This window comes from Alosa pseudoharengus, unplaced genomic scaffold, assembly GCF_046254945.1.
Source record: "Alosa pseudoharengus isolate Yale_2024_CS ecotype anadromous, Long Island Sound unplaced genomic scaffold, YU_APseudo_1.1 YU_APseudo_1.1_scf_6, whole genome shotgun sequence".
Classification (NCBI taxonomy): Eukaryota; Metazoa; Chordata; class Actinopteri; order Clupeiformes; family Clupeidae; genus Alosa; species Alosa pseudoharengus.
In genome coordinates this window covers 8,146,504-8,173,934 of record NW_027468848.1, presented here as the reverse complement: position 1 = coordinate 8,173,934, position 27,431 = coordinate 8,146,504, and the positions used below count along the sequence as shown (strand labels likewise).

Genomic DNA, 27,431 nt, shown 5'->3' with positions numbered 1-27,431 from the left:
TGTATGTGTATTTGGATGCTGCTGTAATGCTATTTTCCACAGTAGAATCTGCATTTGAAAGCCTGGTCATGTTAGGCTGCCAGTTGTAGTTGCCAGTTTGTGTTTAGCTTGTTTGTCTTCATTTGTCCCTTTTCTTCTTTGGGGGCATTGCTGATCTACAAAGCACAACAAGGGGCACAAATGTGCATGCTGAAGGGCAAAGGGAATATTAAAATGTCTTACACTGGCCTTTTTGGGGTTGTGTATTGGTAGACAGCCCTAATAAGCCTTCCCGACACACCAGCTCGCTTGTCTGCCAGTGTCACCACAAAGTGAAGTATGCTGTGGCACTCTTGTGTGTGTCAGATAAGCCCCCTTTGGTTTCAGCCAATCAACTGTCGTCCTGGCCGTCGGAATCGGTCCAAATAGGAGTAAAATATTGGTGGGGACAATTTTGTCATCTCAAAATATTGATGGTGACTAGTCCCAAGCGGCCCCTACGTAAACCAACGCCCATGAGCTGCAGGATTCCACTGCACAGACACGTCTTTTGCACGTCCAGCTCTGGTCCCCTGAAGTCTGAGCGCAGTTCTGCCACCTCAGATAAATTAATAATAAATATATTCTTTCATACCAACGATATAGCGGGATGATATTGTTACAGTTAAATAAATGGTGAGTTAATTTTATGTGTGTACTGTACAGAGGTGACCAAGAAGCTAGCAATTCTTGTCCAAAATGTATTGCTACGCCACGATACTCAATATGTTGTCAAACAGTGAATCATTTTTCCCCGTCACACTGACACTGGATTTTAGGGTTCCCCCACCTGCCAAATCCCACTTTAACCACTGCGTGTGTGTGTGTGTGCGTGTGTGTGAATTGGGGATCTGTATGACACCACCAAGTAACCACGAGTGGCAAAGTGGCAGGATGCCATGGTAACAGCCACCTCAGGCCTGTCGAAATACAAGTTTAGAGGACAACTACTAAAGTCAAGCACTCCTGAGCACATTCATACAGCAATCCAACTAAGTTTGCAATGTCATGAGAATATATAACAATTTTGGAGCAGGACTCTCCTAACTTTATTCTGGGGGATTTTAATCACTGCAAACTCAAAGGGACATTATCAGAGTTTCATCACTGTCACCTGTTCGACACGACATATGAAAACCTTAGATTTATGCTATGGTCCCATCAAAGGGGCTTATAATTCCATTGCTTAAATCATCAGAGACCATAATATTGTCCACCTTCTGCCAACATACAAGACTGTCCTGCAGCGTGAGCAGGTGCTGAGGCAGAGAGTGGACATCTGGTCTGAGGACAGCTCTGTCTCCCTGCAGGGTTGTTTTGACTGCACTGATTGGACCGTGCTCCTAGACTCCTCAAACAACATCCCTCAACTTACTGATGTGGTGTGTTGCTATATCAAATTCTGTAAAGACACTGTGATCCCTACTAAGGAAGTTATGGTTTATCCCAATAATAAATCATGGGTTTCATCTGAACTGAACATTTTGATTAGCCAAAATAAAGCTGCTTTTAGTAATGATGATGAATTTAAGGTAAAACTAGATGTACTGCTGAGCGGTACAAAATATGACCGCCGCCCAGTCCAGCACATTTTTTCCACAAAAAGAAATCACGCTGAAAGGCCTATATGATTCTAACTGTCTCACTAAATTGCATTATCCACACTCAATTCTCACTGGTATCTGCTAGACAACAAGTACCAAAACATGATTAGTTCATAGATTTCACATGTAAAATTCATTTTATGCAACCCCACCCCCATCTTGCCTGTTCATAATTCTGAGAAATTCTTGAATTGTGTTCATGTGTGTGTGCACACGTTTATGTTTATGTGTGTGTGTGTGTGTGTGTGTGTGTGTGCGTGTGTGCGTGCTTGTGTGTTTGTCTGCGTATGTGTGTTTGTGTATGTGCATGCATGCGTACATATGTCTACTGTGTGAGTATGTGTCATACGTATGATTACTGTGAATGTATGTGTGTGCGTGTGTATCTGTTTATGCACATGTGTGCACATGGAATGGGTTAACATGACCCCTGGAGGCAAACATACAGAAAAAATTGGTCATCCTAGGCCCTACGGTTCTCAAGATATTCACAGAAAATTGTGTCTGCCCTACCCTCCTTTCGGGGGGTCCAGTCCAGCGGCGGGGCTACAGATCAAAACAAAAAATGATGGTTCCATGCTATCCATGTGGGGTTACATGCCCACCAAGTTTCGTGTACCCCGGTCTTTCAGTGTCCCGGGAATCCTTGTTGGTGTACGGTCACTAAATATACACATAAATCATTTTATTGTAAGGCCCCCCATGAACGAAAGTTCACAAAACTTGGCATGCATTCGGAAGGTGTCATAATGATCCTACACTTTCAATTTCGTGCAGTTTTGACCATGTCAGCCAGAGATATTGTGATGAAAACACCTAATTATTTGCTTTTTAATTTTTAACTAGGTGGCGCTATACATGAAATAAGTGGTAATGGGATGGGTTGACATGCCCCCTTAAGACCAACATACAAAAAAAAGGTGGACCTCCTAGGCCCTACGGTTCTCGAGATATTCACAGAAAACTGTCTCCGGCCACCTACAGGCCAGTTGGTGTATAGTAACATAAATTAATTTATTGTGTGGCCCCCCATGAACGGAATTCCATGAAACTTGGTGTGCATTCAGAGGGTGTCATAATGATCCTACACTTCCAATTTTGTGCAGTTTTGACTATGTTAGGTCACAGATACCTGCGATTACAACACCTCATTTTTACTTTTTTGTGTTTAACTAGGTGGCGCTATACATGAAATGAGTGGTTATGGAATGGGTTGACATGGCCCCTTAAGATCAACATACAAAAAAAATGGTCCTCCTAAACCCTACGGTTCTCGAGATATTCACAGAAAACTGTGTCTGCCCTACCCTCCTTTCGGAAAACGATGGTTCCATGCTATCCATGTGGGGTTACATGCCCACCAAGTTTCGTGTACCCCGGTCTTTCAGTGTCCCGGGAATCCTTGACGGAAATTTGGAAATTTAAGAATAAAGAGGCCAAAATTAACTATAAAGACAAGACAGAGACAGAATTGAGAAGTAACAACCCAAAAGTTGCCTTTTTATCAGATACAAGTCTTATGGAGAGTCTAATGTGACATAATTTCACTGTGTTAGTAAATGTTAATTTATATTAATACATATTATTTATCCAAATCTTGAGAATGAACAAAAGTTGTGACATGTATCACTTCATCTATAATCAAAGTATTGCAATGCAGCTGCAGCAGGTTTGTGTTAAACTGTTGATGATTCTATACGGAATGAAACTGTCATCAAATATGCTAAATACATGCAGTTGCTTTTCTTGAAATATTTTAAGGTTATCTGTCTAATGAGATTGTGAAAACTGATGAAGAGAGAAGTGCAAAAACTTTCAGCATTGGTTCATCACCAGGAAAAATACATGAACCAATGTATTTTTCCTGGAATGTGAATTGAGCATGCCCACAAGTTTCAATGGTTCAACTTGAATCAGAACATATTCTAAAGGTGACATGATATAGGCGATTTGTGTGGCAAACTATATTCCACATGCCTACATCCATTAATGAATTCATAAAGACCACGCTGCCTTCCTGCTTGCATAGTTGGCTTAATGTTTGTAATCATGTCAGTAGGTCATTTGTGCGTTGTGTGTCCATCCTCCCCTGTCTCCATCGTCCACTCTGCACTTCCCTCATGCTGGATAGAATAGCAACTTGCACTGCAATGGCTGCCAACAGGTTTCCCCACATGCTTTGGCGCCAGAGGTCACACTGTCAACACACCTTTGATGAGCATCATGTGAATATGGTGTTTTGCTGCCACTTTGTATGTGACTGCTTACTGTTATGAAACACTATGAAACACTGTGAGAAAACATACTTTGTGTTCAACAGTATTACAGAATGTGATGCAGATTTTTTTTTAAAAGGGATAGAAATGTACTTTGTTTAACTTTTGTTAAATTCCTCTTTTCAAATGAATTTTGACAAAATGTCAGGACAGAACATCAGGCATTAATGGTATTGCGAAACACACACTATAGCAGCTAGGTGCAGAGTAAAAGTACAAAGAGAGATATAAATAAAATGTTATTTTGTACAAAAAATACAATTTTATTTATATCTCTCCTTGTACTTTTACTCTATGGGAATGGTAAATGTATGAACAATTTATTAAATGGTAAACCATAAACTTAATGTAACCAACATCTTGAATTTCCCCTTGGGGATCAATAAAGTTTCTTTCTATCTATCTATCTATCTATCTATCTATCTATCTATCTATCTATCTATCTATCTATCAATTAAACTGAATGGACAATTTATTAAATGGTAAACCATAAACTTAAAGTAACCAACATCAATTAAACTGAATACAATGTAAAACTTAGTAGGTAACTACAACAAATGAGATGTTAGATAAACCAAATAAACCAAGAATACATAAAATATAAAGAAACCGAAACAAACCCAAATGAAAACACATGCATCTGCTCCAACCCATTAACTATGTCCTCATATTTAAATGTATTCATTTAGCAGACTCTGTTATCCAAAGTGACTTATGTCAACCATATTACAAGGGCTGATTGTCCCCAGAGCAACTTGGGGTTAAGTGCCCTGCTCTCTCATTCCTTGCTCAAGGGCATAGCGGAAGCCGGTAATGGAACCCACAATGCTAGTCTAGCTCCTTAACCACTACACTACCACCGCCTGTCATATTCAGCTGGCCAGTCATTGGTCAGTTTGTGTTAAAAGATATGTGTGAAATTCAAACACAGACTACAGTGTAGTTCTTTATCTGCAACTATGCACAGATACTTGAGTGTAATGAAACCATGGTCAGAGTGCTGCCCACTTTACATTGCCACATTGTTACATTAATATCAGACATTTACAGATATTTTGAAATCACAACCAGAAGTTATTTATTTTCCCTGGGCATTGGTGAGTTGACATACACTGTAGGCTAGGCTATGTTAACTAGTTAAGCTTTGGCCAGACGCCCTGTGTGGAGGTCACACAATGACCCTTTGTGTGGGGGATCAGATGGCCATTTGTGGATTTCGGGCAGGCAGGTACCTTGCATGGTGAATAATAAAAGTGATTATTACTTTACATTAGAGCTGTCAACACTAACATCATGTAAATCTCTTGCCATGCAGAATTACATGCCAATCTTTGACAATGACAAATGTGTTTTGGCCTTGATCTGGGTTGCATAGACACACACCCTACTGTACATCCACGGAAGTCTTTCACAAGCGTAGGCGGGTCTACACCGAGTTCAGAGGAAACGAAACTGAAAGGAGAGAGTGACTTCGGAGGTTCGAAGTGTTTGTTGTATTGTGCTCGGGAAGAATGGCAGAGGCGATTTCAATTAACCAGGAGGACCTTTTTATCTGTCCGATTTGTTTGGATCTACTGAAGGATCCAGTGTCTCTTAACTGTGGACACAATTACTGCACGTGCTGCATTAAGGGCTGCTGGGATCAGGAAGATCAGAAGGGAGTTTACAGCTGCCCCCAGTGTAGACAGACTTTTACTCCAAGACCTGTTTTGAACAAAAATAACGTTTTTGCTGAGCTTGTGGAACAGTTCAGGAAGACCAGAATTCAAGGTACTGCTTCTTCTCCTCAGTGTTTTCCTGGACCTGGAGATGTGGCGTGTGACAGCTGCACCGGCAGAAAAGTAAAAGCGGTCAAATCCTGCCTGGTGTGTTTGTTGTCGTACTGTGAGACTCATCTCCAGCGCCATGATGAACTCTCAGGGAAAAGACACAACGTGGTTGATGTCACAGGTCAGCTACAGGACAAGATCTGCGCTCAGCACCAGAGGCTCCTGGAGGTATTTTGTCGCACGGATCAGAGTTGCATCTGTTTGCTATGTCTGGTAGATGAAAACAAAGGCCATGACACGGTCTCAACTGCAGCTGAGAGATCGGAGAAACAGGTAAGCACCGGGACCGAGTTCAGCTGCGGATATTTATGATTCACCTTATTCAGCCCCGCCCATTTTTTTAAATTCCACATTGTCTTTAAACTTCCGGTCGGTTAGCTACGTCTAGTTAGCTTCATTGGGATAACACAGCAGAAGAGGATAGAGAGGCTATCTTGGGAGGAAAACGACAAATGCCATCAGGAGGTCAGATTTGCAATTGTACTTCGCTACCCAAGGCTATTCACCCCTATGGAGTGGGTAGGCGATATGCGGCAGTGGCCGCTGTATCATGGAGAAACTCGCAAATCCGTATCTGTTTGGTAACTATGGTAACTAGTTTAGAAAGTCATTACAGAACAGCCGCTCCAAAGTCAGTGTTTTCCTAACTTCAGATAGGAAAGGTGTATAACAGAAATGTCTTAAGTCACCAAAATCCTAAATAAACGTTCCTAACTTTAGGATGACCCATAACATATGACGCCCGTCATCTCGATAGAGCTCTGCTATCTCAATGTATGCAATGGATGCTACTGCTCAAACGGAAGTTCGGAGACAATGTTGTTATACTTGGTGGTTATTTATCGCCCTCCAGGACAACTTGGGAACTTTGTGAACGAGTTGGACATTCTACTGTCTGCTATTCCAATGGATGCATGCCCATTATTAATCCTTGGCGATTTTAATATTCATTTGGATAACTCGTCTGCAATTGACTTCCTGTCCTTACTCTCCTCATTTAATATCACACGTGTCCACAGTCCTCCTACTCACAAGGCTGGTAAAGATCTTGATTTAATTCTGGTACGTAACTGTAATACAGACAACGTTTTGGTTAATCCATTACATGTATCGGATCATCACTTTATCAGATTCTCTGTGCGTCTCCTGGATAACCCAGCAGCTCCTCCTCCGATAATTTCGTTCCGGCGTAATCTCAGAAGCCTCTCAAGTGACCATTTTGCAACATTAGTAACATCTGCTTTACCTACTCCTAGGTCATTCTTGACACTTGAGGTTAATGACGCTACAAAGACTCTCTGCTCTACACTGGCATCTTGTCTGAATGCAGCATGTCCTCTTTCCTCAAGACCTACTCGTTCTAAACCTCGCCATCCATGGCTGACGAACAGTATAGTCTCAGTACGAAAGGAACTTAGAGCTGCTGAGAGGAAATGGCGTAAATCCAAAGATGGAAATGATCTTAGTAACTACCAGTCTTTGCTGTCATCCTTTTCATCCACTGTTACACTTGCAAAAAAGGCATTCTATCAAAGCAAGATTGAGAGCGCCACTGACAGTAGACAACTTTTTTCTACTTTCAAATCTCTCCTCAATTCTCCACCACCACCATCAACTACTTCACTGTCAGCAAATGACTTTGCAACATTTTTCACTGAAAAAGTTGCTAAAATAAGTGCTCAGTTTGATGCTCCTATAAGAAGGGCTTTGCCTTGTGTTAGTACGACCCCATCATTTGACTCTTTCTCTCCTCTTGATGAGGAAGCAGTCTCTCAATTGCTTCAGCGATGTCGTCCAACAACATGCCCATTAGATCCTGTCCCGTCCACTCTTCTACAGTCTATCTCACCCGCTGTTCTACCAGCAGTCACACATGTATTTAATGCTTCTCTCAGTTCTGGAATAGTTCCTTATTCTTTTAAACAGGCTAGGTTTACACCTCTGCTAAAGAAAAGTACACTTAATCCAACTGAGGTGAAGAACTACAGACCTGTCTCCCTTCTTCCTTTCTTGTCAAAGGTTTTGGAGAAAGTGGTCTTCAAGCAAGTTTGTGACTTTCTTCATCAGAATAATCTACTAGACCCTATGCAGTCTGGTTTCAAGAGTGGTCATTCTACTGAAACTGCTCTTCTGTCTGTGACTGAAGCATTGAGAGTAGCTAAGTCCTCTGCTCAGTCATCAGTATTAATTCTACTAGATTTATCTGCAGCCTTTGATACTATTAACCATGACATTCTCCTATCTATACTATCTGAACTGGGAATTTCTGGAAAAGCTCTTGACTGGTTTGAATCTTACCTTAAAGCGCGTTCTTTCAACGTGTCTTGGCAGGGACAGGTATCTAAGTCTCATGCCCTCACCACAGGTGTGCCTCAGGGATCAGTATTAGGACCCTTGCTTTTCTCTATTTACACCACTTCCTTAGGTGATACCATTCGCTCCCATGGATTTGACTATCACTGTTATGCAGACGACACTCAACTTTACCTGTCTTTCCCACCTGATGACTCTAGTGTTTCCCACCGGATTTCTGCATGCCTTAAGGATATTTCAGCCTGGATGAAAGATCGGCACCTTCAGCTTAATCTCTCAAAAACAGAGTTTTTGGTGTTTCCAGCTAAAACAGCTATTCCCCAACAGATTAACATCCAGCTTGACTCAACTTCACTGACCCCAACTAGATCGGCACGAAACTTGGGCGTTGTAATTGATGACCGACTTAACTTCTCTGAGCATATAGCTTCTATTGCAAAATCATGCCGGTTTATGCTTTACAACATTAGGAAGATCAGACCTTATCTGACACAAGATTCCACACAACTTCTTGTTCAGACCATGGTCATCTCTAAGCTGGACTATTGTAATTCACTATTAGCTGGCTTACCCGCTTGTGTAACAAGATCATTACAGCTGATTCAAAATGCTGGAGCACGCCTGGTCTTCAATCAGCCAAAGAGGACACATGTAACTCCTCTCCTAGTTACTCTCCATTGGCTCCCTATAGTAGCCAGAATTAAATTTAAATCTCTCACTTTGGCCTATAGGACACTAACTAGATCTGCTCCTAGTTATTTTAATTCAATAATCAAGCCTTACATGCCCAACCGCCCACTGCGGTCTTCTGGTGAGCGTATGTTGTGTCGACCAGTCATAAAAACTGGGTCTAATTCCAGACTCTTTTCTTCAGTGGTTCCATGTTGGTGGAATGAACTGCCTAGTGCTCTCCGTTCCTGTGGTAGTTTTGGGTTGTTTAAGAGGGGTCTAAAGACATTCCTATTCAACATATACTTAGTTGTTTAAGCGCTTATGTGTTATGGTTTATATAATGTTGTTTTTATTTTAATTGGGCTGTTAATTAATTTGACATTATTGTTTATTATTGATATTCTCCTTAATGTAGTCTTAGCATGTTATTGTTTTTATATTATTGATTGAATTGACATTATTGTTTTATTATTGCCTTTCCCCTTTTTTACATTGCTTTTTTTATTAGGCTATTGATTGAATTGATATTATTGTGTACTACAACTATTCTCCTTACTATATTTGACCTAGATTTTAATCTGTTCCCTGTTCATTTTTAAATATTATTATGTTGTTTTGTATTTATATGTCGCTTTGGACAAAGGCGTCTGCTAAATCCATAACCATAACCATAACCATAACAATGTGGGCAAAGCTAGCGCCCCCATGTATGCGCGCGGAATAAGGTGGGATTGTCAAAGTTTTTTTTTTTTTTTTTTTTTTTTCGTCATCTACTTCCTGAATTTTTGGTCAACGATACCCGGGACACCGAACCACCGGGACACATGACATTTGGTGGGTATGTAGCCCCACTAGACTTTTACGGAAAAATTTCGTTTCGTCCCCGGGGTCCACTGGCGCATCGTTGCAGTGAGACGTAATTTTGTTGGAAGTTAAACGTGGGTTGGAATAACAATGGACACTTCCTACAAGGACTATAGTTTACCGCAGAGAACGTCTAATAAGGATAGGATGATGTTCACATGAAATGTAATTCCCATTTCTTCTTGAAGCCGAAATAAATATGAGGATGTTTATCGGACATGCTTGGTTTTTACTGCAGGTACGTTAATCTTATAATATCAATAAGGACCTAGGTAATGTTACCGTTAGCGTTGGTTGAGTGATGGAGGCCAATTTGATTGATTGCATTTGTAGAAAACTATAAATGCGGTTATACCAAGCACATTGATAGCAGCACTGTAATTGTATCTTTCGACTGTCATTTGTTGCATGTGCTACAAAAATCATTCTGTGCAATGGAAGATTTACCAACGTTACACCGGTCTGATACAGTTTTGCCTATACATGCGTGAGACTGAGACGCCTGTTTATTTTGTGTATAAGTGCGTGCAGGGTGTGAGAGGGGAATCGATGTGCTTTGATTCCAGCTTGGTAGTTGTAGTCTGTGAAATTAAAAAGCACGTGTGTGTGAAGTATCCAAACAATGACACCTTCATTTCATTATGGCTGCTTTAGCAACACACCTTAAGCTACTGTGTAGTGGGTCCATTTAGAAGTGGCTACTTCATTCGCGCTTTCCTTGACTCATGGAGCGTGACTCATGGAGCGTGAATTTTATTACAACTTTTCGCCACGATATGGCAGTTTAAGTCCGCTTGATACTGTAAGGCGTAAGCCATTGGTTTCCAAAGGAGATTTTATTTGTGTCGCCAGCATAGCCTATTGACAATTTATGTTGTAAATAGGCCTACCTTATAAGCCTACCTGTAGCTTAGGGAAGTTAACAGCTTTCTATTAGGATCTAGTTTGTTAGTTACAGTTTTGTCATAACTCCCTGATGCATTTTTGCATTTAGAATAGCCAGAGCGTGAACAATATCGGGTGCCTATGGACTAGGCTTGGTGAACCCAGCCTGATCTGCCCGCTATTTATTTTTTGATTTCTTAAAAGATTGAGGTTGGTCTGGTGAAAGCCAGACTAGCCATGGACCTCAGTTACACAATGCAAGGGAACATGAATCAGCCTATATTTACACGAACAATAACGGACAACAGCTCTTCAACTTTGGCCCGTTAAAATGTGTATAACAGTCTAGCGACGCATTTCATCAAGGCCCATTTGGACATGTCAGTTTTTTCCACTAGATGTAAAACAGCATTTCGTTTCAGACTACTGTTACTTAATTTGTGCATTAACAATAACGTTTCAGACTACTGTTACTTAATTTGTGCATTGACAATAAAGTATTACCATGAACTAAAGATGACTAAAATCTTATGTAGAAGAAGAAACATTCACAAAAAGTCCATCCATCCAAAAATGACCTTTGTTTTTGATAGCTGTTGAAAACGGCATGGAACTGACAGAGATGTTTTTGTTTATAAATAAATAAATAAATAAATAAATAACATTATGCTGATACCTTTTGCTTTTCCCAAATACAATGTAGCCTACAGGTGTAAGTGACCTTTCATCAATCCAGTTGCAATGGATGAACTGTGATGAACTGCCCTACTTGTGATTGTTTAGAGATGTTTAGAGAAGGTTTTATAACAATGCTACATCTTCTTTGGCTATTCTACAATCTATTCACCTTTTCAGCACCAGTAGACTACTCTCTGTGCAGCCGCACACACACACTCAGGCATGCCAAACAAGCATACACAAAAGTTTCAAGAGTGGGGGATGGAGTAAAATATGGAGACAAATTGAAGTGTGATTTATTTTCGCGGAACGGATGTACAGGACTGAGCGGCGGTCATATTTTGTACCGCTATGCGGTACATCTAGTTATAATAGGCTCCATCATTTCTAGTGGTAGTTGTTTTTAACACATCTCTATGTCCAGAAAGGGACAACACAGTTTGTGTTGTTTCTAACACATTCATTTCAATAGTGTAGTTATATGCATTGCGTCAAATTATATTTTTAAATGTTTCTTTCAGAAGCAGAGCTGCACAGATTAGTGTGCTGAACTCTCAGTTATTACTGATCTCATCTGCTCCTTTGTGCCAAGTAAAGATGAACACAGTCGGGGTCATGACTGAATACATGTTATGTCTCATCAGTACCAATAAAGACACTATTTGCTCAGTGGTTTACACAGATCCTGCAAACAAACAGGCTTCTTAATGACTAAATTTATAAATTAAAATGTCATGTGAGGACTAATTTACTGAATATACAGTGTAAGCACTATGTAGTAATGTGTAGTCTGGTATTGTCACTGTGTCATTTAGAAGGAGATGGAGGAGACCAAGAAGAAACTCCAGCAGAGACTCCAGGAGAGAGAGAAGGAGCTGCAGGAGCTGAGGAAGGCTGTGGAGACTCTCAAGGTGAGTACTGAGAAAACTATAGACCCTTTCAACTGCATAAATAAACAGGTGTGTTCCTTAGGCATTCCCTGTGGCTCAGTTAACAACATTGAGCTGATAGTAATTTGTTGACAAACACAAATGTAGTACTGACCAGAGTAGAGGACAGCAGCTGGCGGCCATGGCAGATGCTCATCTAACGGTAGCCAGTTGGTACGTAGCTGTGCAGTGTGTAAACCTCCCTCCCAACACCTTAAGAGACGTGCTAGGGGTCTCCAACATTTTTTGGGAATGAGAGCTACCTCAAGGACCCTAAATCATATGGAGGGCTACTCATTTGAAACAAACAGACCTTCACCCCTTTTTTGAGAGGGTAATCCTCCTAAATAATAGTCATATGTGATTTTTACATTTAAAGGATCAATTTTATGTAGGCCCATAAGCCTACATATTAAGCAACTGTATTTTCATTTGATTCTTCAATACTTCAATATCAATAGGTGCATTCCTGGTGGCACAGATAGAAAATGTAGTACTGACCAGAGGATAGAACAGCAGCTGGCTGCCATGTCAGATGCTCATCTAACGGTAGCTAGTTGGTACGTACAGTAGCTGTGCAGTGTGTAAACCTCCCTCCCAACACCTTAAGAGACGTGCTAGCAGGAGATGCTAGCCTGTGGGGTTTAGCTCACTTGCTAGCGTGCTCAACTCCCATTCCGAGGTGCTGCAAGTTGTGGGTTCAAGTCAGTACGAGTGCAGAGCTGAGCCGTGCGGTCAACACAATGCAGTTTACACCCAGTCAGCCAAAGAGGAGTCTGCAAAACTGAGTCACTTTCCAGTTCCTCTGGTCCACACTGTGGGTAACAGGCTGTGTGGAGGAGCTGAGTGAGGGCTGCTTTAGATGGACCCTCCTCTTTGTGTGTCTCCTAACAGAGCTCTGCACAGACAGCAGTAGAGGACAGTGAGAGCATCTTTACTGAGATGATCCGCTCCATTGAGAGAAGGCGCTCTGAGGTGACAGAGCTGATCAGAGCTCAGGAGAAGGCTGAGGTGAGTTGGTCTGAAGGACTCCTGAAGCAACTGGAGCAGGAGATTGCTGAGCTGAAGAGGAGAGATGCTGAACTGGAGCAGCTTTCACACACAGAGGATCACATCCATTTTCTCAAGGTAACTGTAGTGTAGATAGATTGTTACCAGACAAAGTGTTTAATTTCCAACATCATACAATCCTTGTTGGAACATACTAATTAAATTGACCTATACAACATAATTAAAGTGTCTGTTTTCAGTTGAATGTTCTTGCACTCAGTGGCTCTGCAATATTGCATTCAGTGCCAAGGTTCTGCAATATACAACCTCAGATATGCATTAGATCTGGCGTCTTCAACATTTCTCAGACCAAGAACACCTTTCTTGATATAAATCTTGTAGCACTACATATTGCATCAAGTTGCTTATTATTAAATCCAACCAATAATATTATGTAGGACAACTTAATTTAACATGAGTAGACAGTAATGGCGTATACAGTACGATGCTAATCCATTAAAATAAAATTTTTAATAGAGATCATATATTTATAGATCAGATATAATTATGTTCCTATCCATTCATCTCTCTCTCTCTCTCATTTGTAGAATTTTCAGTCAGTCAGCCCTCAACCTCAGTCTAAAGACTTATCCAGCACCTCTGTCAGCCAAAGCTGGTCTTTTGAGGCTGTGAAGAAATCTGTCTCCACACTGAAGGGGCAGCTGGAGGATTTCTTCAAGCAGGAAGTCATGAAGATCTCTGCAGCAGGTCGGTTATATAGATATTCATTAGAATAGGAGAAAAGGTCACATAAAAAAAAGTTTATGCAAAGTGCAGTCTTTTATTAGCCTGACGTAGTCATACTCAATTCTAGTCAGAATTTGAGTCTGATACTGCTCCATAGAGCTGTGATTATGGGGCGTGTTTCAAACGAACCAGGAAAAAAAATGCCTCTGCACTCAATTGGATAGACCTACAACCAATCAGGGCAACGGAGTGTGTGACGTATGTTAAGCGACGCATAGTTGATGTTATATATAATACCTCCATGGTTGATGTCAACAGAACTCAACTGCACGCTAGAAGAAGAAAATGTGAGCGATTTTCGCAGGTGTTGTAAAAATAATGTAAGGATACACGGAGTTCTTCAACACACGAACCTCATTTTTGAGAGAAACAGTAAAGGTGAATGCATATACGATCAAGTTATCCGTTTAGGATTACAACTCCACAACACTGCAAACAAATCGCATCGCATTTGTCGGTCCTGTCAGAACTTTATAACACGGTTGGAACGCGACATGCCCGTGTTTAAAAAATGGACAGAAGACGAAGGAGACCAGCCTGAGTGTTCATCTGAGGCATCAGAGACGCCCCGGACTCTGAAGAAGTTCTGCCCCAATCCGTCAACTCCAACCGGTACAAAAACGCGAAGAAGCATTACAGAGGTAAGCTTGTTAATACATTTCTACTTCTTATGATATGACTATGAGAATAACCTCGATTGCCACGTTTCACATGAGTTAATAGTGAGTCGTGATTATTGTCCAATGTGATAAACACTGTGCATTCCCACACTCCTCATTTCCGTGAAATCTATCTATGATTAAATCATCTAGTCATATTTTGACATGCCTAGTATTCTGGAAGCCAGCCCGAATTTCAGTGTAGTGTGAGCAAATGTTACCAGGATAAACTTGTACCTGATGTGTAAGTTGGCCTCTGTCACTTTGTCAATATGTAGAAACTTCATTTTGTAATGGACTAGCATGTTATCCAACCCCCACTTCTGTGCTCTGCACCTCTGTGGGGGGTGGGCAGTGTTTCTCTGACCTGCTCAGCAATTGCATCTGGTGTCACCATATTTAACAGTCTGTATTTTCCAATGTATTGTCAATGCACGTTATACTTATTAGGCTATACTGTAATTCTTCACACTGATGTGTTCACTTATATTTCAGGTTGTCACCCATTTTCCATCCACTTGACCTCCACCTGGAACACCTAAACAATTTTCTCAAATCATTTATGAGAGGATTGGGACCAAACATGTCAGAAATGTCAGCAGCCAGAATCAGTAGGTCCATTGGCATCGTCAAAGAGCTAATGGACAAAACGGACACAGAGCTGGAGCTGACAAGGCCGGCTGGCATTCATCATGTGGCCCGAGAACAGGACGTTTTAACACTGGTAAACGTTTTCAGGGAGACACAACTTTCCCAACAAAAATCACCCAGGCAGGCAGTCTCATGCATTCCCGAATTTCAAGAGAAACTTATTGGCAAAGCTGAATTACCAGGAGAAAATAATGGACTGGCAAAATGTGCCTATTTAAATAATTAAGTAAATGTGAAATGTAAATGGTGATGGTAATTTGTAAATATTGTTTTCGTAAATGACAATGTAAACTAGATGTACCGCGTAGCGGTACAAAATATGACCGCCGCTCAGTCCTGCACATCCATTCCGCGAAAATAAATCATATTAATGAATTTGTCTCCATCTTCTACTCCATTCCTCACTCTTGAAACTTTTGTGTATGCTTGTTTGAAATGTGTGTTTGCACACATTCCGCACACAAAGTAGCCTACTGGCGCTGCAAAGGTGAATAGATTTGTTTCTGGGCCAAAAAATCTGTAACATTGTTATAAAACCTTTAAAATCTCTAAACAATCACAAGTAGGGCAGTTCATCACAGTCCATCCATTGCAACTGGACTGATGAAAGGTACACCTGTAGGCTACATTGTATTTGGGAAAAGCAGAAGGTAGCAGCATAATGTATTTATTTATTTATTATTAAACAAAACAATCCCTGTCAGTTCCATGCAGTTTTCAACAGCTATCAAGAAGAGAGGTCATGTCATGGATTTTTGTGAATGTTTCTTCTTCTACATATGCATAAGTTTAGTCATCTAGTTCAAATGATATTCAGCTTTATTGTCAATGCACAAATGAAATACCAGTAGTCTAAAACAAAATGCCGTTTTTCCCAGTGGTGCAAATAACTGACATGTCCAAAGGGCCTTCATGAAATGCGTTGCGAGACTGTTCATACACATTTTAACGGGCAAAGTTGAAGAGCTACTCTCCGTTATTGTTTGTGCAAATAATATGCTGATTCATGTTCCCTTGCATTTTGCAACCATGAGGTCAATGGTTAAGCTCAATCTTTTGACGCAATCTTTTGATTTTCACCCAGCCTAGTCCATGGTAGGCGCCCGATAGAAATATTGTTTAATTTTGCGATTGAGATATCCACGCGCCCCCCCTGCGACGTGTTCGCCCCCCGGTTTTAGAGCTATTCTAAATGCAAAAATGCATAGAGGGAGTTATGACAAAACCGTGACTGTTAACAAACTATAAGCTATATAAGGTAGGCCCTATGCTAGGCCTATTACACAACACAAATTGTCGCTAGGCTATGCTGGCGACCCAAATAAAATCTCCGTTGGAACCAATGGCTACACCTTACAGTATCAAGCTGCCACCTCTTGGCGAAAAAGTTAATAGTTTTGCATATCAGTAGTAATACATTTCACGTAGCTGTGAATCACGGAAAGGGCGAATGAAGTGGACACTTCTAAACGGAACCCAACCCACTGTTCAGTAGCTCAAGGTCTGTGGCTAAAGCAGCCATAATGAAAGCGTTATCATTGTTTGGATACTTCACACACACGTGTTTTTTAATCGCATAGACTACAACTACCAAGCTGGAATCAAAGCACATCGACTCTCACACCCTAAACACGCACTTCGAACAAACAAAAAGCGCCTCAGTCTCACGGAATAGCCATAGGCAAAACTGTATCTGACCCTTGTAACGTTGGTACTAAATCATTCATCGCAAAGAATGATTTTTGTAGCACGTGCAACAAATATGTGTAGGTACAGCCCTGCCCTGAATACATCTCAACGTGCGCTCTAAAACATCTGGTTTAAATGGAGATTGTAGATCATCACGGGATCATAGACAGGTTATCTTTCAGGTAGCCTATATATTTTCCATTAAAAAACCATCACGTAGCGAACGTGTTGTGGCTAACTCACTTAGCTCCTGTTAGTAGCCTAGGTTATGGTCATAAGCAAATGAGATGACAGTCGAAAGATACAATTAGTGCTGTTATCGATTTGCTTGGTAGCTTATAAACGCATTTATGGTTTTCTACAAATACATCAATAATCAAATTGGCCTCCATCACTCAACCATGCTAACGGTAACATTATTTTACCTACGTTCTGCTATTGATAGGATTAACGTAGCCTACCTGCAGTAAAAAACAAGCATGTCCGATAAACATTCTCAGATTTATTTCGGCTTCAAGAGGAAATGGGAATTACATGTCATGCAGAAATCATCCTACCCTTAGACGTTCTCTGCGGTAAACTACTGTAGCCTACAGTCTTGTCCTTGTAGGAAGCATAGTGTCTTTCCAACCCATTTAAGATTAACTTCCAACAAAATTACGTCTCACTGCAACGATGCGCCATCTAGTGGACAAACGACTACTTATCGCCAATACTGGAAATGCAGCCATGATGATGATGATGAATATTTATTTTGGCTTTCTTTTAATCCTACTGAATTTGTAATTATGTATCGGCCGTTCTAATACCGATAGTATGTGGGTGCCTGTGTGTGTGTGTGCATGTGTATATGTGTGCACCACCATCTACAGGCCAATGAGTGTAGAGTCACTAAATGTACACATAACTTAATTTTTTAGACCCCCCCATGGATGAAATTCTACGAAACTTGGCATACCCCCAGAGAATGTCAGGTTAATCATACACATACAATTTGGTGCAGTTCTGAACGTCTTTACTGAAGAGAGGGGCGATTAAAGCAGAATGATATTGCATTTTCATTTTTTACCGGGGGGGTGCAAATCACAAATGAGTGATTATGGGCTAAGTTGATGTGGGCCCTTGAGACCAACATACCATAAAAATTTCTTCATCCTCGGTGCCACGGTTCAGGTAGTTATTGAGGAAAAACTGCATTTTTTGGGTTTCGGGGGGCCCAGCGCGGAGGGGGAGTGGCCCCCGGGGACCAAACGAAATTTTTCCGTAAAAGTCTAGTGGGGCTACATACCCACCAAATTTCATGTGCCCTGGTGTTTCGGTGCCCCGGGTATCGTTGACCAAAATTTCAGGAAGTAGATGACGGGAAAAAAAAAAAAAAAAAAAAAAAAAAAAAAAAAAAAAAAAAAAATTTGACAATCCCTATATGACCGCTTCGCTAGCTTCGCTAGCGGCGGTCATAATAATTGTTTTCATATAATAGTTTAGTAGTATCCACATTCTTGAAAACATTTTTGTGTTTTCTTATTGGTTGTATGTTCAAAGTTCAGCGTATATCTTCAAACATTACCTATTATGTGTAGATATTAAAAATCTTTATTGACATGTCTTATTGTTTGTCTTTAAATGCAGAAATATCACCAACCAGTAGAGAAGTATAAACCATTTTAATTTTATTCAAAAATATTAATGTAACAGAGGTAAAAAAAAAAGGCATTTGCACAACAACAGGACCCTGAAGCTACACATTTGAGCCTGAATTTGAAGCTAGCCTGAGATCTTCAACATTGACAAGCCTGATTCCAAGTTACTTGGGGATGATTGTATCTTATCATCCTCATCCTCGTCATCAAAGTAACCAGTGTAATCCATGTCAACCTGAACACGGTCATCCTGAACAACAGTCATCAAACAAATTAGTTTGACTCTGTTCGATGTCATCAAAAACCTCATGCATAATTCATAGTATCTCTTTTGCATGTTCCAGCTTGTATGTAGGGAGATTATGGATAATGAAGTCCAGGTCAAATATCTGTGTGCACTGTTCTAAAACTGATCAATGAGTTCATCTCCAAAACCAGTGCAGGCTGTGTCAACTGTGTAAAGTGGTATGTTTTTATGGTCCTGAAGTAAACTACTCCTGTAAGTTTGTAACAGTTCCCTGATCAAAAGTGTGCCCTTAGGTGTGACTATTCTGTGTTTGTGGTGTGATGAAACCTCCCCTTGAAAGTGTTCATATTTGGGGATTAGCTCCCCACAACCTTCAGGTTCACAAGAACAAACAGAATGGCAGTGAGTGCAGCACAGATGTCCTAGATCAACAGATGTGGTGTGTTCCTCAAAATGGCAGTACAAAGCTTTCCGCAGACAACTAGTGACTCCATTAAAGTACCGTCTTAACTGCTGGGTCAAGCTTTGTACTAACATCCCTCACAATCCAGTGTAGGCACTCCAGTGTATGGCCAGGTACTTTAATCAGACCCACTCTGATGTTTGTTCTGTTTGGGCTCAGGGCCAAATTTATTGGATTGTCCATCTGAAGCTGTTTCATAACCCTGGCTCTGGATTCCCGATCAGCAGAAGCGGTCAATGTCAGCACAGGTGTACCTGGAATATATAGCAGTACAAAAAGCAACCAATAAGTAACAGTAAAAATGACTGTACTGACATCTAAAAAGAATACATCACTTATAAGGGGTACAGTGACTAGCCTACCAATATGGGTATGGTGCTTGAGTACATAAAGCAACACCCAAATGCCCTTCTGCCCTTTTGCAGCCTGACCACTGATAGAAATAAAACAGTAACCTACATTAGAATGTTTTAACAGCTAGTTCGCTACAATCACACTCACGTTATGATTGTACCAAGTCTGAGTTAGCGAACGTACAACGATACCTAGGCTACTATGTTTACAACATGGGATTCATATCACGACATTGGGAGTTATTTACTAAGTCAGACAGTTAGACTCTCTTACCATTTGTAAGTTAGATGAACTTCGTCCATGACGATACCCATTACGTTGGCTTGAAAAACATCGGAGCCTAGCATGTCCCTCCACTTGTTGTTCAGCAGCCAGGATTCCGGGCTTCAAAAAAGGATCTGGCAACGACCGCTGGCTATATCCACCTCGTCGTGCACGCCGAGTTGCATCGCCGTGATGCCCATTTCAGTTGCTTCGGCAAAAAACATCTTTCTTATCAACAAATGCCTTGATCCCGTTACTCTGTTCCTCTTTTAAAATTAATTCGCTGTCGATATCTTCTAGAACAGACCTGATAGCAGAATCTACACATCTCAATTCTCCAGCGGCAGCCATCGTTGTTGTAAACGAATTCAACCCAAGCGCTCTTTGGTGACGTGGTGGATTACGTTACTGTTGAGCATCTGTCCATCATCGTATAAAGCCCGCCCTGACAATTTGATTGGCCCGCCAGTATTTGGGCGAGCATACTCGCGCCACTATTGATCAATGCCAGACCGAACTTCCCGACCTCAAACGTTGTGGGCGGGACTAAGTTCGGAATGGCACCCAGGCTAGTCTTTTATACTGTAACGATTTGATAGCGAACCACACAGTTGTCCAATCAAAAGGTTTATTCACTGGGAACGAGAGCCGGGACACAGATAGACCAAGACCAAGACACAGAACACAATGCAAACAGGGCAGGTCAAGCACGCACACACACTACACATACAGGGGAGGACGCAGCCTCCCACACAAAAAGGATCACACACGAGGGAGAACTAAAAGGGAAACATGTTACAATAAAGACGCTAACATTGCACACAAAACTAAGGAGAATAACGACATAAACCCCCCAAATGTTCACCCTCGTGTCCCAGGATCCCCTGCGCGGGAGAACGCGAACACTGTCTTTTTGCGCCGACGTTACACAGCTCCCCCAACAAGCCATTGCCGTCCTCGGCAATGCCCACGAGGTAGCCACATGCTAACGTCGGCGCGCGTCGCCCGCCACTCAGTTCAGTGCGACAGTACCGCCAACTCACGTGAGGTGCACGCCGCAGGAGCTCACTCAACGGGCGCCACGCTGCTAGCAATCCAGTACGGGCGTGCTAGCAGCCACGTGGCCGACCCGCTCGTCACCAGCTCCCTCTCAGCAGCCGCCCTCAGGCTGCACTTTCCGCGGCGTGACACCGCGGCACTCCTCCTCTCCAGACGGGGCCCTAGGTGGCCTTACAACCGTCGACACTGTACCATGCACCGGGGTTCGAGGGGGGCCAGATGAAGCTGCGCCAACGCCACTCCGCTCCGTCGAGTCGCCGACCAGGACAGACAGGCACCGACTCCACAGCAACCGGACCGCGCTGAGCTCTCCCGCTGCAGCTACCGTCTTCGGCGTCCCTCCTCGTGTTGCCATCTCGCAGAGCCGTACTGCTCTGTTCCCGGCCCGTTCCACTCCTTCGCGGCCTCGGCGAAGGCACGACCCCCGAGATGGTCGTGTTATCGAACTCCACACACAAACTTTTCAAAAGGCGCCGGCCAACAGGCCAACTAGAACGGGCGCCCACACAGCACGGTGCCTCTCACACGCACCCAAAAGTTTTTTTTTAAAAGTTCAGAGGACATTTCCGTCAAACCTGCCCCACCGTCGTGAGTTCGCTGCCCTCAGCGGCTCCGCCAACTGTCCATCGTCTAGGAACCTCTTCCTCGCCGCACTCCCTCGGCTCTGCTCACGCGTCGCGGCTCGCAGCGGAGTCAGCGCCCAGGCCAGCGTCGTCTTCTCCGCGAACGCTTCTTCAGAGAACTTCTCCCATGGCCGCAGGCAGCTCCAGATGATAGCTCCTCTCTGTCGGCTGTAGCGATAGAAGGCCCCGAGCTTTTTAGTAGCCCTTACAAGGGCTCTCCCTGGATCCTCTTGCGTGGGCCTCCACCCAGTGGTGAGGTCTCCCGCTCCCAGCTTCTCTCGCTGAGCGGAGGCCATGTTCGAAAATCGCTTCTGACACCAATGTAACGATTTGATAGCGAACCACACAGTTGTCCAATCAAAAGGTTTATTCACTGGGAACGAGAGCCGGGACACAGATAGACCAAGACCAAGACACAGAACACAATGCAAACAGGGCAGGTCAAGCACGCACACACACTACACATACAGGGGAGGACGCAGCCTCCCACACAAAAAGGATCACACACGAGGGAGAACTAAAAGGGAAACATGTTACAATAAAGACGCTAACATTGCACACAAAACTAAGGAGAATAACGACATAAACCCCCCAAATGTTCACCCTCGTGTCCCAGGATCCCCTGCGCGGGAGAACGCGAACACTGTCTTTTTGCGCCGACGTTACAATACTTTTCTGTTATAGGTTGTTATAAGTTGTTACAGGTATATGAGTTGTTCAGTCCAGCACTCTAAGAAACTATAAAAATAATTGATTGAAGCCTGCTCCTGTACCTGTGCATTGTGATATTCATGCCGTCATGTTGGTCATGGCTAATGGTGTGACGATTCATTAATTAGGTGAAGTGACTGTTATGCGCATGTTGTGAGCACAACACAATGACAGGAGAGACACGGAGTAAATTCCACAAGGTTTACAATTTATTAAGTGAAAAAGGTCTCAAAACAAGCAGCGTCGGCCGAACGGCCTTCAAACAAAGGCACCTGATGTGACCGAATCGCCAAGCAGTAGCAAGCGCCTGGTGCTCTGCTGCTCTCTCTGCCTGCAGAGGGGAGGGTCTCCAGCGGATCTGAAGCCATGACCTGTGCAGCGGTGCACCTAATTGGGCTGATTGGCTCCAATCACACCTGTATGGGAAATAAGGCAGAACAGAGAAACCACGGCCTGGGGGAAAGGCCAAAGCCACGGCCTGGGGGAAAGAGCAAAGCCAGCGGGCCGTGACTTACAAATGATTACTTGTATTTGTGCCCAGATGGTTTTGGTCATTCAATGTGTAATATATACCAACTTAATTGACCTATTTGCTCAGCAGTTTGTTGGGTTAAGGAAGTGATTCAAATGGTTTCATTACATTAAAATGAATCATCGTTTAGCTGATGCTCTTATCCAGAGAGACTCACAGTGAACTAACTACAGGAACTACTGAAGCAACTTGGGGTCAGGTGCCCTGCTCAGAGGCACAATGGTGGCAGCCCCTGGGATCAAACTCACAACCTTTAGGTGTTCCATTTGGAAGCTCCCGAACCACTAGACCAGCAGCCCCCACATCTGAAGGGCTTCTGAACCTGCTCTTCCCATCCTGATGAAGATCAGTGCTACTTGAATGAGTGCATCTCCATCTTCACTTGGGTTCAAGTTTGGTTAGTTATAATGCATTTCTTCTTTCTCAGTGTCTGATGTCCAGGCTGTTTTTACTGACCCAGTAACCAGAGAGGAGTTCTTAAAGTGTAAGTTGGTCTGGTCTACATACACTGAGACACATATGTACACACACAGTCATTCATTCAAGTATTTGTGGAATCACACACACACACACAAACACATACACACACATACACAAACACATGCAAACATGCGCGCGCGCACACACACACACACACACACACACACACACACAGATAGAGAGAGAGAGAGACACACACACACACACACACACACACACACACACAGAGACAGACAGACAGACAGACACACACACACATACACACACAGACAGATAGAGAGAGAGAAAGAGAGAGAGAGAGACACACACACACACACACACACACACACAGAGACAGATAGACAGACAGACAGACACACACATAAACACACACAGACAGACACACACACACACACACACACAGAGACAGACAGAGACACACGCACACACACACACACACACAAAGCGCTTTCAGATATAACCTCCGGAGTACATGCGGAGGTTTGTCAAACGGAGGTCCTACCCTTCGGATGATTCAGATATGATGCTAACCTGCGGACCTAATACTGACCTTATACGGACGTATGTGTGAACGACATACACGCACATTACAGAATCTCCGTGTGGTTGTCGAGTGAGGGGTGGGGGCTTAGAGTTCACAAGATGCGAGATATATGACGCAAAATATATGCGGCCGCTGCCTGTCACAGCTGCTTTTTACAAAGTGTAGCCTATGCATTATAGGCTAAAGAGAAATATATTGTGCGTAGGCTAATACTTGAAGTAGGATAATCACGTAAGTGCGCACATACAGTATTTGTATGTGTGCTTCGAGTAAACACATTTATCTGTTTTCAACGTTATGTGCCAGAATCTGGTTTGCGTTGGAGAGAGAGCATGCACACACTTTATGGTAGGCTACCAGCCAATTCAGTAGGCTAACTCAAGACTTCAAGGCCATCATACAACGTTTTTAAGCAACAAACAAAATACTACATAACAGTGAAGTTTTTTCATGATTTATTTTTTTCCAAAAGCATACTATCCCCATGCAGGCGCGCTGGGACATATTTTTGACCATGGGTGCTGAATAACAAAATAATGGATGTCCAACGATTTCTCCCCTAGCATGATATGATTTGAATTTAGACAGCTACGCCATTTCAACGCGATGTATGAGTAGGCCTAAGAGCGAGAAGTTTTATAATGCCCTTGCCACTCCGACTCATCAATAAAAACTGCGTGCACACACACCAGACCAGCACTTGACTTTACATCATTAAACTATTTCAGTATATTGCTTTTCTGATTGTCAAAACCACACCTAACTTATGGCGTCTCCACTCCACAGCAAAAGTGTCCTAACCACGTTACAGCTGTTTCTATCTGAGCGACTCCAATAGTGAAAGGATTTCAGTGTCATATTTCGGTGGCACTAGCTAAGCTGTCGTGGAACTCGAGATGACATGTCTACAGGTCTCACCAACACGAAATTGTAATTGCAAAAGATGCATCCTACCTCATCTGTTGTACTGTAGTTATTCGAAATTGGGCTTTTCACAATCCAACGATATATCCAAAGTGCGAACTAGTTGGTGATGGTTTATGAAAACTGCAGTATGCATGCTACACGGAGTTCTGACAGGGCTGTGCATGGCCTAATAAGCAGGCAAGATATAACCCACGATCGCCATGGTTTCGTTGTCAATTCGTGTTTGTGGTAATAATGACAGCAACAATAAAACCATCTGTATCTTACGATCTTCATCATTCTTGACAGATCACCAGCCTCCTCTGGATGGTCATATGCATAATTAGCCTATAGCCTACCTTTAGTTTTCATTTAATTTTAAACACGAATCTACTGTCTTTACTGCCGGGAGAGAAAAAAATCCTGTATTCTTTTCTGTAGCCTAATTCTGCCTAAGGTTATCAATGAACAGAAAACCGTGTTGGCTAACAATTTATTAAATACTCCTGTTATTGTCGTCCGTCAACAACGTCGCTGTAGGCTACTGCCTTTTCAGCGCCTTCTGCTTATGATGATTCAGTCTTTTGAATTCGTTTGGCCTTGCCATGCAGTTGTAGGCTACAACGTGCCATTCCCTTCATGTGTTTTATCAAAATGTTGCATGCCCTCATGGACAGTAGCTCCGTGATGTCTGCATCTTTCCATGTCGGAGATTTTCTGGACAGCACTATGCCACTCCATCATAACACTGGCATTTAAGTCAGATTTAACCACATGGACGCACAAAAGAAACGTCACCAACATGCCCTCTCACTAGGTGTGATTTTAACCGCATGTTCTACGCCTCGTTCAGACACAGCACATTTACATAATGTCCGGAGGAAATACTAGGTCGGGGGTAGTATAAACACCGGGTGAATTCGGACTTCCATATGACCGGTTATGTCGTTCAGATATACGGCCCCACCGTTTAACATCGGCAGAACCTCCGGTCTTACACGTATGTCTGAAAGCGCTTACAGACAGACAGAGACACACGCACACACACACACACACACACACACACACACACACATATATACAGTACACACACACACACAGAGACACATACAGTACACACACACACACACACACACACACACACACAGACAGGCAGACAGACAGACAGAGACACACACACACACACAAGCACACACACACACACTTTTAATCTTTGAAAACAGGCAGTGAAACACACTAACGTGTACACTTGCACACAACCATTCATACACAAATGTACAGAATCACACACACACACACACACACATGGCAATGCACACTTTTGAAGTTTTTAATAGACGCACAAGAAATTGCAGTGATGTAAACACAACACACACACAAACACACACGCACACGCACACACACACACACAGACATTACATATATTGGAGACATTTGGAGTGTGACGTTTTCAATAGAGACACTAAACATCTCAAAAATAAATAAAATCCGCACCATACACATATCATATGAACAACACACACACGTGTGTGCACACACACACACACACACACACACACACACACCCCGGCCCTAATCAAAATACAAATCTCTCTTCTCCTCCATCAGACTCCTGTCACTTCACACTGGATCCAAACACAGCACACAGAAACCTCCATCTGTCTGAGGGGAACAGGAGGGTGGAGAGGAGAGCTGAACTCCAGTCATATCCTGATCATCCAGAGAGATTTGATGTGTGGCCACAGGTGCTGTGTAGAGAGGGTGTGTCTGGACGCTGCTACTGGGAGGTGGAGATGAGTGGGGAGGTTCATATAGCAGTCTCATATAAAAGCATCAGTAGGAAAGGAGTGGGTAATGAGTGTGTGTTTGGACGTAATGATCAGTCCTGGATGCTGCTCCTCACCAGCTCCAGCTCCTCTTTCTACCACAATAATAAACAGACTAAACTCCCTCTAGTGGCCAGCTCCAGAATAGGAGTGTATGTGGATCACAGGGCAGGAACTCTGGCCTTCTACAGCATCTCTGACACAATGACCCTCCTGCACAGAGTCCAGACCACATTCACTCACACACTCTACCCTGGGTTTGGGATGGGCATTGGATCATCAGTGAAGCTGTTGTGACCCACACTGTATACAGCAGTACAGAAATATAAAGACCCCAGATACAGATAGATGCTGTTATCACATCCACACACACACACACCCATAAACACATCCCATCTCATCAGCACACATGAAAGCCACCACTCACATGTAAGGATCTGGCAGCTGCCTCTCAGCTGTCTGCTATTCTGTGTTCTTGGGGAAAACAAAAGACCAAAACCACTCCCTCATCTCTGGACCCCAGCAGATATTACAGCGTCTGCACCTCTGGACCTCTGCTGGAACACACGTCAGCACACCACACACACACTATTGGGTGGGAAATGTGTTGATGAGCCCAGTGTTTCACCCCCTCTGATCCTCTCCCACAATCCATCTCCTTTCCCTCCTGCTCCCCCTAACCCTCCTTCCCCTCCCCCAGGTTTTCAGGCCTTTAGACCCTCTGTGATTGGACACGTGTCTGATGGAAAGTATGATATGAAGCAAGTTATATTTCACTGACTAGAAGGAAATGTTTGCGAGTCTATTTAACAAATTATAAAAAAAAATAATTAACAATAATTGCCTCTAAATATACAGTCTTGTCATATGTATTGGAGTTTACAATGTTTTTTGTTAAATTCACATGTTAAATAACTA

The 27,431-nt window shown here is 42.7% G+C and overlaps 1 protein-coding gene and 1 long non-coding RNA gene across 2 annotated transcripts in view; one reads left to right on the top strand and one right to left on the bottom strand.

Moving 5' to 3' along the window:
* LOC143106466 (uncharacterized) overlaps positions 1-26,810 on the top strand; it is a 34,552-nt gene extending 7,742 nt beyond the window's left edge. Inside the window, exons 7-12 of the mRNA XM_076270741.1 lie at positions 5,368-6,000; positions 11,955-12,050; positions 12,963-13,196; positions 13,667-13,826; positions 23,185-23,241; positions 26,296-26,810. Coding sequence (XP_076126856.1) covers positions 5,368-6,000; positions 11,955-12,050; positions 12,963-13,196; positions 13,667-13,826; positions 23,185-23,241; positions 26,296-26,810 — 1,695 coding nt within the window. The remainder of the gene's footprint in view (positions 1-5,367; positions 6,001-11,954; positions 12,051-12,962; positions 13,197-13,666; positions 13,827-23,184; positions 23,242-26,295) is intronic.
* On the bottom strand, positions 18,514-21,075 carry LOC143105606 (uncharacterized). Its single transcript, XR_012983506.1, has 2 exons — positions 19,842-21,075; positions 18,514-19,468 (listed from the first exon to the last, which is right to left on the bottom strand). It is a non-coding gene; the product is annotated as an uncharacterized LOC143105606 (long non-coding RNA).
* Positions 26,811-27,431: the final 621 nt, after the last annotated feature.